We start from the raw sequence: 12,267 nt of genomic DNA, 5'->3' as shown, positions 1-12,267 counted from the left end.
GTGGATCCAGAATAGAGAAGTTGCTCTTTCAGCTGGTGAAAGCACTGGGGGTAACACAGCCTCCAGCAATGCTGTGCTTCAAACTGTTTAAAATCAGTGAAGAGAAGTTCTTGAACCTCACCCACTCTTTCCACTGGACTTCCTCCTCCTCCCTCCGCCGCTCCGTTTCCAAGGTAACACTCGGCGACAGCCTTGCCGCATGAGGCGGGGCTAAACTATGATTGATGTACCGACCAGCCACTCAGCAGCGGGATGTGTCTGAGTGATGTGGCGTCCTGGCCAATGGGCGCGGAGCTATGGGCGGGACAGATCCTGGTCAGCGGCGCGAGGAACGGAGGGTGAGTGAAGTCCGACGTTGAGTGATGGCTGAGGGTGAGGGGAGGCGGGGGACAGAGGGGAGGCGGGGGTCAGAGTGAGGGCTGCGGGAGGAGGGGATGAGGGGAGGCGGGGGACAGAGTGAGGGCTGAGGGGAGGTGTGGGTGAGGGGAGGCGGGATGAGGGTGAGGGGAGGTTCAGTGAGGGCTGAGGGGAGGCAGGGGTCAGAGTGAGGCCTGAGGGTGAGGGGAGGCAGGGGACAGAGTGAGGACTGAGGGGAGGTGTGGGTGAGGGGAGGCGGGGCTCAGAGTGAGGGGTGAGGGGAGGCAGGGGTCAGAGTGAGGGGTGAGGGGAGGTGGGGGTCAGGGTGAGGGCTGAGGGGAGGCGGGGGTGAGGGCTGAGGGGAGGCGGGGGTCAGGCTGAGGGCTGAGGGGAGGCGGGGATCAGGCTGAGGGGAGGCGGGCGTCAGAGTGAGGGCTGAGGGGAGGCGGGTGTCAGAGTGAGGGCTGAGGGGAGGCGGCGGTCAGAGTGAGGGCTGAGGGGAGGCGGCGGTCAGAGTGAGGGCTGAGGGGAGGCGGCGGTCAGAGTGAGGGCTGAGGGGAGGCGGGGGTCAGGGTGAGGGCTGAGGGGAGGCGGGGGTCGGGCTGAGGGGAGGCGGGGGTCGGGCTGAGGGGAGGCGGGGATCAGGCTGAGGGGAGGCGGGCGTCAGAGTGAGGGCTGAGGGGAGGCGGGGGTCAGAGTGAGGGCTGAGGGGAGGCGGGGGTCAGAGTGAGGGCTGAGGGGAGGCGGGGGTCAGAGTGAGGGCTGAGGGGAGTTAGGGGTGAGGATGAGGGGAGGGGAGGCGGGGTTCAGAGTGAAGGCTGAGGTGAGGGTGAGGGGAGGCGGGGGTCAGAGTGAGGGTGAGGGGCGGCAGGGGTCAGGGTGAGGGTGAGGGGAGGCGGGGGTCAGAGTGAGGGCTGAGGGGAGGCGGGGGTCAGAGTGAGGGCTGAGGGGAGGCGGGGGTCAGAGTGAGGGCTGAGGGGAGTTAGGGGTGAGGATGAGGGGAGGGGAGGCGGGGTTCAGAGTGAGGGCTGAGGTGAGGGTGAGGGGAGGCGGGGTCAGAGTGAGGGTGAGGGACGGCAGGGGTCAGAGTGAGGGGAGGTGAGGGTGAGGGGAGGCGGGGGTCAGAGTGAGGGCTGAGGGGAGGCGGGGGTCAAAGTGAGGGCTGAGGGGAGGCGGGGGTCAGAGTGAGGGCTGAGGGGAGTTGGGGGTAAATTGGAGAAGTAACGTCCTATGGATGAAGGGGAACCAGTGGATGTACTGTACTTAGATTTCCAGAAGGCATTTGATAAGGTGCCACATCAAAGGTTATTGTGGAAAATAAAAGCTCATAGTGGAGGGGGTAACATATTGGCATGGATAGAAGATTGGTTATCTAACTGTAAACAGATAGTAGGCATAAATAGGTCATGTTCTGGTTGTAACGAATGGTGTGCCACAGGGATCAATGCTGGGGCCTCAATTTATATAAATGACTTAGATGAAGGGACCAAAGGTATGGTTGCTAAATTTACTGATGACAGAACGTTAGTTGGTAGGAAAGTAAGTTGTGACGAGGACATAAAGAGGCTGCAGAGGGATATACTTAGGTTAAGTGAGTGGGCAAAGACCTGGCAAATGGAGTATAGTGTGGGAAAATGTGAAATTGTCAATTTTGGCAGGAAGAATAAAAAGAAGCCTATTATCTAAATAGTGAGAGATTGCAGAGCTCTAATGCGGGGGAATCTGGGTGCCCTTGTGCATGAATCACAAAAGATATGCAGGTACAGCACGTAATTAGGAAAGCTAATAGAATGTTATCATTTATCGTGAGGGGAATTGAATACAAAAGTAGGGAGGTTATTCCTCAGCTATACAGGGCATTGGTGAGACCACATCTGGAGTACTGTGTACAGTACTGGTCTCCTTATTTAAGAAAGGATGTAAATGCACTGGAGGCAGTACAGAGAAGGTTTACGAGACTAATACCTGGAATGGGTGGGCTGTCTTTTGAGGAAAGATTGGACAGGCTAGTCTTGTATCCGCTGGAGTTTAGAAGAGTAAGAGGCAACTTGATTGAAACATTAGATGCTGGGGGTTCTTGACAGGGTGGATGTGGAAAGGATGTTTCCTCTTGTGGGAGAATGTAGAACTAGGGGTCACTGTTTAAAAATAACTGGCCGCCGATTTAAGACAGAGATGAGGAGAAATTTTTTCTCTGAGGGTCGTGAGTCTTTGGAACTCTCTCAAAAGGTGGTGGAAGCAGAGCCTTTAAATATTTTTAATGTAGAAGTAGATAGATTCTTGATAAGCAAGGGGATGAAAGGTTATTTGGGGATGGGCTGGAATGTGGTGTTGAGGTTACAATCAGATCAGCCATGATCATATTGAATGGGGGAACAGGCTCGAGGGGCCGAGTGGCCTATTCCAGCTCCTAATTCATATGTTCGTATGACCACAACCAGAATCACAGAATAATACAGCACAGAAGAGGCCCATCGAGTCTGCACCAATGCATTAAAGACACCTGACCTGTCTACCTAATCTCATTTGCCAGCACTTGGCCCAAATCCTTGTGCTCCAGAACTAGCTGCGCCCCTAGCCAAGCTGTTCCAGTACAGCTATCTTTCTTTGTGCTAGGTATGACTCCAAGCAGCGGAGAGTTTACCCCTGATTCCCTCAAGATCACATTCCAGCCCATCCCCAAATAACCTTTCATCCCCTTGCTTATCAAGAAGCTATCTACCAAAAATGGAGTCAGCCAGGGCTCCTTGATGCCATACTCGATCAAATGTGGCCCTGATGTCAAGGACAGTCAATCTCGACTCGCCTCTGAGTTCAGCTCTTTTGTCCTTGTTTGGACCAAGGCTGTAATGAGGTCTGGAACTGAGTAGCCCTGGCGGAACTCAAACTGAGCATCAGTGAACAAGCTATTGCTGAGTGCTACTTGTTGGCACTGTCGACGACCCTTTCCATCACTTTGCTGATGATTAGACTGATGGGGCAGTAATTGGTCAGACTGGATTTGTCCTCTTTTTGTGTATAGGACATACTTGGACAATTTTCCACATTGCCGGGTAGATGTCGGTGTTGTAGCTGTACTGGAACAGCATGGCTAGGGGCGCAACTAGTTCTGGAGCACAAGTCTTCAGTACTATTGCTGGAATGTTGTCAGGGCCCATAGCCTTTGCAGTGTCGATTGTTGTAAAAACCCATCTGGTTCACTGATGTCCTTTAGGGAAGGAAAGCTGCTGTCCTTACCTGGTCTGGCCTACATGTGACTCCAGACCCACAGCAATGTGGTTGACCCTTACATGCCCTCTGAAATGGCCTAGCAAGCCACTCAGTTGTATCTAACCACTACGAAGTCAATAAAAACAGCATTGTGGCTGTATCTACCCCACATGGACTGCAGCGGTTCAAGAAGGCAGCTCACCACCGCCTTCTCAAGGGCAATTAGGGATGGGCAATAAATGCAGGCCTGGCCAGCGACGCCCGCGTCCCATGAATGAATAAAAAAAAAATCCAGTGCCTTCAGCTGTTTCTTGATATCACTTGGAGTGAATCGGATTGGCTGAAGACCGGCATCTGTGTTGCTGGGGTCCTTAGGAGGAGGCCGAAATGGATCATCCACTCGGCACTTCTGGCTGAAGATGGATGCAAATGCTTCAGCCTTGTCTTTTGCACTGACGTGCTGAGATCCCCCATCATGAGGATGGGGATGTTTGTAGAGCCTCCTCCTCTTGTTAGTTGCTTAATTGCCACCAGAATTCACAACTGAATGTGGCAGGACTACAGCACTTAGTTCTGATCTGTTGGTTGTGGGATCGCTTAGCCCTATCGCATGCTGCTTCCACTATTTGACACCCATGTAGTCCTGTGTTGTAGCTTCTGCTATTGAGCATGCATGTTGTTCTGTGTTGTAGTTTCACCAGGTTAGCACCTCATTTTTAGGTATGCCTGGTGGTGCTCCTGGCATGCCCGCCTGCACTCCTCATTGAGCCGAGGTTGATCCCTTGACGTGATGGCAATGGCAGAGTGAGTGATATGTCGAACCATGAGATTACGGAATGTGATTTAATACAATTCTGCTGGTGCTGATGATGGCCCACAGCACCTCATCGATGCCCAGTTCTCAGCTGCTAGATCTGCTCTTAATCTGTCCCATTTAGTACGGTGGTAGTGCCACACAACATGACGGATGGTATCCTCAGTGTGAAGACAGGGCTTCGTCTCCACAAGGACTGTCCGATGGTCACTCCTAGCAATACTGTCATGGACAGATGCATCTGCAACAGATAGATTGGTGAGGACAGGATGATGTAGGTTTTTCTCCCTTGTTGGTTCTCTCACCACCTACTGCCTCTATGTATGAAGCCCATGAGTCCTTCAGGACTCAGCCAGCTCAGTCAGTAGTGGTGCTACTGAACCACACCTGGTGTTGGACATTGTAATTTCCCCACCCAGAGTACATCCTGTGTCCTTGCTACCCTCAGTGCTTCTTCCAAGTGGTGTTCAACATGGAGGAATATTGATTCATCAGCTGAGGAAGGGCACTTTAGGTGTATCTACACCCCAAGGACTGCAGTGGTTCACGAAGGCCGCTCACCACCACCTTCTCAAGGGCAATTAGGGATGGGCAATAAATACTAGCCTAACCAGCGATGCCCACATCCCATGAATGAATAAAAAAAAATCAGCAGGAGGTTTCCTTGTCCATGTTTGATCTGATGCCATGAGACTTCATAGGATCCGGAGTCAATAAGGAGGACTCATGGGCTTCATATGTAGAGGCATTGAGTACAAAAGCAGGGAAGTTATGCTGAACCTTTATAAAATTCTGGTTCGGCCCCAACTGGAGTATTGTATCCAGTTCTGGTCACCACACTTCAGGAAGGGTGTGAGGGTCCTTGAGAGCGTGCAGAGATTTACCAGATGGTTCCAGGGATGGGAGATTTTATTTCCCAGGTTAGGTGGGAAAAGCTAGGTTTTCTCTCCTTATAATAAAGGAGATTGAGGGGAGATTTAATAGAAGTGTACAAGATTATGACAGGCTTAGGTAAGTTAGACAAGAAAAAAACTGTTCCCATTAACAATTGGCACAAGGACTAGGGGACACAGATTGAAAGTTTTGGGCAAAAGATGCAGGGGAATATGAGGAAGCACTTTTTTTAATTACCTTTGGCAATGACCTGGAACTTGCTGCCCACAGGGTGGTGGAAGCAGAGATGATCAATGACTTCAAGAGGAAGTTGGATGGCCACCTGAGAGAAATAGATTTTCAGGGCTATGGGGATCGAGCGGGGGAGTGAGACTGACTGCATAGCTCTCTCAAGAGCTGGCATGGACTCAATGGGCCGAATGGCCTCCCTCTGTGTCGTAAATGACTCTATGACTCAAGGATGTTGATGGAGGATTCTAGGGCATTGGCTGTAAGGTATGACTTGGTGAGTATAACTATGTCAGGCTGTTGCTTGACCAGTCTGTGCACAGCTCTCACTATCTTGGCATAAGTCCCAGTTAGTGAGGAGGACTTTGCAGGGTCAACAGGGCAGGGTGTGCCTTTGTCATCTCCAGTGCCTGGATCGATGATGGGTTGTCTGTCTGGTTTTGCTCTTTGACTTTTCTGTAGTGGTTTGATACAACTGAGTGGCTTGCTAGGCCATTTCAAAGGGTGGTTAAGAGTCAACCACATTACTATGGGTCGGGAGTCACATGTAGGCCAGACCAGGTAAAGCTGGCAGATTTCCTTCCCTAAAGAACATTAGTGAACCCATTGGTCTCTGCACTTGAGAGGTGCAAAGAAAGTTCACTGGATTGATTCCTGGACTGACTGAGGAGAGATTGTGTAGAAATGGGCCTATATTTTTTGGAGTTTAGAAGATTGTATTGAAACATACAAGATTCTGAAGGGGTTTAACAGTGGAGGTGTTGAGAGGCTGTATTCCCTGGAGATTCTAGAACTAAGGGGCATAGTTTCAAGAAAAGGATCGCTCATATTGGACTGAGATGGGGCGAACTTTCTTCGCTCAGAGTTGTGAATCTTTGGATTTCCTTACCCTAGAGGGATGTCAAAGCTCAATTGTTGATTCTATTCAAAGATGGGATCAGTAGATTTTTTGATCTCGCAAGAATCAAGTAATATGGGGATTTGGTGGGAAAGTGGAGTTGAGGTTCAGGATCAGTCATGATCTTATTGAACGGCGAAGAAGGCTCGAGGGACGTATGGCCTAGTTCTTATGTCGGTGCTGCACAGATTAGATACAGACCCCACTGTCCTGTCAGTGTGCCATAATTCCATCCTCTGTGCATCCTGGCAGCAGAAAGAGCTTATTCTATTTGCTACATCAGAAGTACGGTGTCGACAGTGTTGATAGCTTTCTCTGTGAGAGGTTCCATTCTCTTGCGGCATTACCTTACAGGGCCTCTCTAATTGCTCTCCAGCTTGTGACTCTGCATTTGTTTTGTTGAACTTTTATCTGCTCGCTCCTTCAGGGATTTATGAATCTTTGTTTGCTTTGTCTTGCCCTAATAAGAGCAGGGGCAGGGGCAGAAACCTGATTGGAAGGATTCAAACCACGAGTTCCCGGAAAGGTGGGCACGGATTTGGGAGATGACAACACGTTCAGGACTTTGGAGAGGAAAGGGAGGTTGGAGATAAGTGGTCGTTTGCAAGGATGTAGGGATTGAGGGTTTTCTTCTGAGGGCAAGGGGTGATGACAGCAAATTTAAAAGGGGAGGGGAACACTAACTGAGGAAAGAGAACAGTTTCAGAGTAAAGGGGTAATATGGCTGCTGACTGTACTGGTGAAGGTTAATGTAGTTCTGTGTGTATGGTGTTTCACCCTCTGTTGCACCCAGCCTGTGTTCCTCGCTGTCAAGGTGGGGTGAGCCAGTCTACAGCTTCAGTCTTTGATGTTGCTCCTGGTTTGATTCAAAGCAACTGTACATCTGTCGTGGGTATTTGTGGCTCTGCTCTATGTAGAAAACACAAGGCTAAATTACTGAGACTTGATTTCAGCTCATCCGAGAGGAGATGGCGGGGACAGCGCGACACGACCGGGAAATGGCGATGAATGCAAAGAAGCAGCTTCAACAGTGCTCGGACCCAGTTGAGAAGCTGCGACTACAGTGCCTGTCTCGGGGATCTGCAGGGATCAAAGGTCTTGGCAGGTACAGACAGCTCAGTTTCTGCAGCTACACATCATAATGCGGTGGCGGCTGTGCCTCTCTCATTGTCTCCCACTGCGGTACAAGTTACAGACACCTCACCCTGATGAGTCTGGACATTTTGTGCTGGCTAGCTATTTGACAGCAGAAAGCCTCACAACTGTCACCATTTTCCTCCTCAGTGTGGAGCATGGGACCTGGGGCAGGGATGGTGGCTTCCTCTTTTGGCTCTGGGTGCTGTAGCTCACCCTTTAGCTTTCTCCCTGCCCTGTGAGCTGGAATACTCAGGGTCTACTGTGCGGTTGAAACCCTGCAGACTGTCAGAGACACGCTAGGTAAAACCCACAGACTAGCAGCATAGCATTTCCCAATAGCTGTGTGTTTTAACCTGTCTTCTGTCCCTCCGAGCTGGCCCTCAGGGTCATGCTGTGCAAACTGGTGGTGTGTGTACGCTGTGGTTCAGCAAATAAGGTTGTCATAGTGACGAACAAAAGCTGTAATGTTTGACTTTCCTAAGGCACTCGGTTGATATGGAATTGCTCAGATTGCAGGCACCTTCCCCATGCTGCTCAGTGTCTCACACAGTGTAGACGTTAGAACTAAGCCCCTGTTGATTGATTTCCAATACTCAGATAGTAACCTCAATGCACGGGACTGACACTTAACACCCATTATCCTTACTCTCTCACACTCACATCATTGCACAGCATCAATAGGCTAAGCTTTACACTGTCACAAACAGGCTTCTCACTCTAAGTGAACCTGGGTGAATTTGCAGTTCCTGTATATACGGAACCAAAGGAAGTTGAGATAAAAGAAACTGACAGTAAAATGAAAGCAAAGTACTGCAGATGCTGTAAATCTGAAATAAAAGCAGAAAGTGCTGGAAATACCCAGCAGGTTAGGTAGCATCTGTGGAGGGAAAATCATTTCTGTAGCACCTGTTTTTCTTTCAATGGATGCTGCCAGATATGCTAGTATTTCCAGCACCTTCTGTTTATATTTCAGATTTCCAGCATCTGTAGTATTTTGCCTTTGCTTTTTTAACAGCTGCCTTAACTTGTCCTGCCCAATGGATTTTTCTGTGTGATGTAGGGTGTTCCGTATCATGGATGATGACAACAATCGGTCACTCGACTTTAAAGAGTTTGCAAAGGGTCTGAATGATTACGGTGTGCTGATGGAGAAGGAGGATGTGGAAGCATGTTTCAAATGTTTTGACAAGGATGCAAGTGGAACCATTGACTTTGATGAGTTCCTCATGGCACTGCGGGTGAGTGACGAGTATTGGCAGTGGTATTCCTTGAGCGGCCTGTAATGTTTGTGACTCTTGCAGGCAACTGAGTCCCTTTGACTTGTTGCACTGAGACAGTGGGTGGAATTTTATGCGCTCCCTCGCGGCGGGTTTGGAGGCGGTGAGAACATAAAATCGGGTGGGATGGTGGTGGGGGGGGGAATCCCGCCACCATCCAGCCTCCATCAAAATTTAGTCTCCACCCTGCAAGACCCCTCCTGCTTTGACCTACCTTAAGCCCTGTTCCAGCGCCAATCCTCGGTGTCTGGTCGCTACAGCTACAGAAGCAGCCACTGCCTGTAAATGGCCGACAGCTCTGCAAGGCCAGGGCTTCCGGCAGCAGGGTCCTAAATTGTACTGAAGCCACTGCTGTCCAGTTAAGTGACGGATTGGCACTAAATTTGGCGGACCTTCTGTAGAAGAGGGTCGCGGGGATCTCGGAATTGGTTTCCCTCAACGTTGAGACCCCCGCAGCTAGCACAAAATTCCACCAGTGTCTCAACTTGCATTTCTGTAGCACCTTTGATGTTGTAAAACAGCAACAACTTGTACAAAAACACAAGAAATAGGAGCAGAAGTAGACCATATAGCCCATCGAGCCTGCTCCGCCATTCAGTACGATCATGGCTGATCTTGGGTATCAATTCCACTTTCCTGCCTGCTCCCCATATCCCTTGATTCCCTGCAAGACCAAAAATCTATCTATCCCAGCCTTAAATGTATTCAGTGATGGAGGATCCACAACCCTCTGGGATAGAGAATTCCAAAGATTCACAACCCTTTGAGTGTAGTAATTTCTCCTCATCTCAGTCCTGAATGATCGGCCCCTTATCCTGAGACTGTGTCCCCATGTTCTAGATCCCCTGACCAGTGGGAACAATCTCTCAGCTTCTAAGCCCTGTCAGAATCTTGTATGTCTCAATTAGATCACCTCTGATTCTTCTAAACTCCAGAGAATATAGGCCCAATTTACTCAGCCTCTCATCATAGGACAACCCCCTCACCACAGGGACCAATTTAGTAAATCTTTGCTGCACTGCCTCCAGTGCAAGTATATCCTTTCGTAAATGTGGAGACCAAAACTGCACACAGTATTCCAGGTGCGGTCTCACCAAAGCCCTGTATATAATTTTAGTAAGACTTCTTTATCCCTGTCCTCCAATCTCCTTGCAATAAAGGCCAACATGCCATTTGCCTTCCGAATAGCCTGCTGCACCTGCATGTTAACTTTGTGCGTTCCTTGTACGAGTACTCCCAACACTTAGCAGTTTCACACCTTTTAAAAAATATTTTGCTTTTCTATTTTTGCAACCAAAGTGAACAACCTCACACTTCCCTAAATTATACTCCATTTACCATCTTGTTGCCCACTCACTTAACCTGTCTATATCTCTTTGCAGCCTCTCTACATCCTCCCCGCAGCTTACCTTTCCACCGAACTTTGTATCATCAGCAAACTTAGATACATCACTCTGTCCCTTCATCCAAGTCATTAATATAGAGTGTAAATAGCTGAGCCCCCAGCACTGATCCTTGTGGCACCCCAGTATTCACTGCCTGCCAACTTGAAAATGCCCCATTTATGCCCACTCACTGCTTCCTGTCTGTTAACCAATCCTCTATCCATGCTAATATATTACCCCTAGCACCATGAGCCCTTATCTTGCCTATTAATCTTTTATGTGGCACCTTATCGAATGCCTTTTGAAAATCAAGGTATGCTACATCAACTGATTTCCCTTTATCTACCCCACTCGCTACATCCTCAAAAAACTCTAATAAATTTGTCAAACAGGATCTCCCTTTAGTAAAACCATGCTGACTTGTTCTAAACATACTATGCTTTTCCAAGTGCAATGTTAAAACTTCTTTCATAATGGTTTCCAGCATCTTTCCAATGACTGATGATAGGCTAACTGGCCTGCAGTTCCCTGTTTTCTCTATACCTCCTTTCTTGAAAAGTATTTATATAAGCACTTTTAATGCAGTAAGATGTCCCAAAGCACTTAACTGGTGTGTTATCAAATAAAATTCAACGCCGAGCCACAAAAGGAGCTATTAGGGCAGATGACTGAAAGCTTAGTCAAAGAGGTAGCTTTTAACAGGTGTCTTAAAGGAGGGGAGAAGTGTACAGAGGGAATTCGAGAGCTGAGGACTCGGGCAGCTGAAGGCACGGCCACCAGTCATAGAGTCGTACAGCATAGAAACAGGCCCTTCGGCCCACCGCGTCCATGCCCACCATAATGCTATCTATACTAATCCCACCTGCCTGCATTAATTCCATATCCCTCTATGTCTTGCTCATTCAAGTACCTCTTAAATGTTGCTACTGTTCCTGCCTCCACCACCTCCTCAGGCAGCTCATTCCAGATACCCACTATTCTTTGTGTGAAAAATGTACCCCTTTGATCCCCTTTAAACCTCCTCCCTCTCACCTTAAATCTATGCCCTCTAGTTTTAGTCACCCCGACCATGGGAAACAGACTCTGGCTATCTACCCTATCTATGCCTGTCATAATTCTATATACCTCTATCATGTCCCCTCTCAGCCTCCTTCGCTCCAGGGAAAACAGACCCAGCCGATCCAATCTCTCTTTATAACTCAAGCCCTCCAAACCAGGCAACATCCTTGTGAATCTTTTCTGCACCCTCTCTAGCTTAATCACATCTTTCCTGTAGTGCGGCGACCAGAACTGCACACAGTATCTTTAGCAAACAGGGTTAAAGAAAATCCCAAAGCCTTTTATTCATATATAAGGAGAAAGAGGGTAACTAGAGAAAGGATTGGCCCACTAAAGGACAAAGGAGGAATGTTATGCTTGGAGTCAGAGAAAATGGGTGAGATTCTAAACGAGTACTTTGCATCGGTATTCACCGAGGAGAGGGACATGACGGATGTTGAGGTTAGGAACAGATGTTTGATTACTCTAGGTCAAGTCGGCATAAGGAGGGAGGAAGTGTTGGGTATTCTAAAGGGCATTAAGGTGGACAAGTCCCCAGGTCCCGATGGGATCTATCCCAGGTTACTGAGGGAAGCGAGAGAGGAAATAGCTGGGGCCTTAACAGATATCTTTGCAGCATCTTTAAACACGGGTGAGGTCGCGGAGGACTGGAGAATTGCTAATGTTGTCCCCTTGTTTAAGAAGGGTAGCAGGGATAATCCAGGTAATTATAGACCGGTGAGCCTGACGTCAGTGGTAGGGAAGCTGCTGGAGAAGATACTGAGGGATAGGATCTATTCCCATTTGGAAGAAAATGGGCTTATCAGTGATAGGCAACATGGTTTTGTGCAGGGAAGGTCATGTCTTACCAACTTAATAGAATTCTTTGAGGAAGTGACAAAGTTGATTGATGAGGGAAGGGCTGTAGATGTCATATACATGGACTTCAGTAAGGCGTTTGATAAGGTTCCCCATGGCAGGCTGATGGAGAAAGTGAAGGCGCATGGGGTCCAAGGTGTACTAGCTAGA

General features: G+C 48.9%; 1 protein-coding gene across 6 annotated transcripts in view; it reads left to right on the top strand.

The window, feature by feature from the left end:
• Window positions 1-289: 289 nt before the first annotated feature.
• Window positions 290-12,267, top strand: part of LOC137368875 (calcyphosin-like protein) — a 54,719-nt gene continuing 42,741 nt past the window's right edge. The window contains exons 1-3 of one of the 6 annotated variants that reach the window (XM_068029101.1): window positions 290-338; window positions 7,355-7,506; window positions 8,599-8,776. In XM_068029101.1, coding sequence (XP_067885202.1) covers window positions 297-338; window positions 7,355-7,506; window positions 8,599-8,776 — 372 coding nt within the window. In that variant the 5' untranslated portion in view covers window positions 290-296. Of the gene's footprint in view, window positions 339-5,720; window positions 5,781-6,906; window positions 6,928-7,354; window positions 7,507-8,598; window positions 8,777-12,267 lie in introns of those variants that run through there. The other 5 variants (XM_068029104.1, XM_068029105.1, XM_068029100.1 and 2 more) reach the window with 5 other exon arrangements.

The sequence above is a fragment of the Heterodontus francisci genome, chromosome 4 (assembly GCF_036365525.1).
Source record: "Heterodontus francisci isolate sHetFra1 chromosome 4, sHetFra1.hap1, whole genome shotgun sequence".
Classification (NCBI taxonomy): domain Eukaryota; kingdom Metazoa; phylum Chordata; class Chondrichthyes; order Heterodontiformes; family Heterodontidae; genus Heterodontus; species Heterodontus francisci.
The sequence above is the reverse complement of the archived record's forward strand: the minus strand, read 5'-3'. Positions and strand labels throughout refer to the sequence as shown.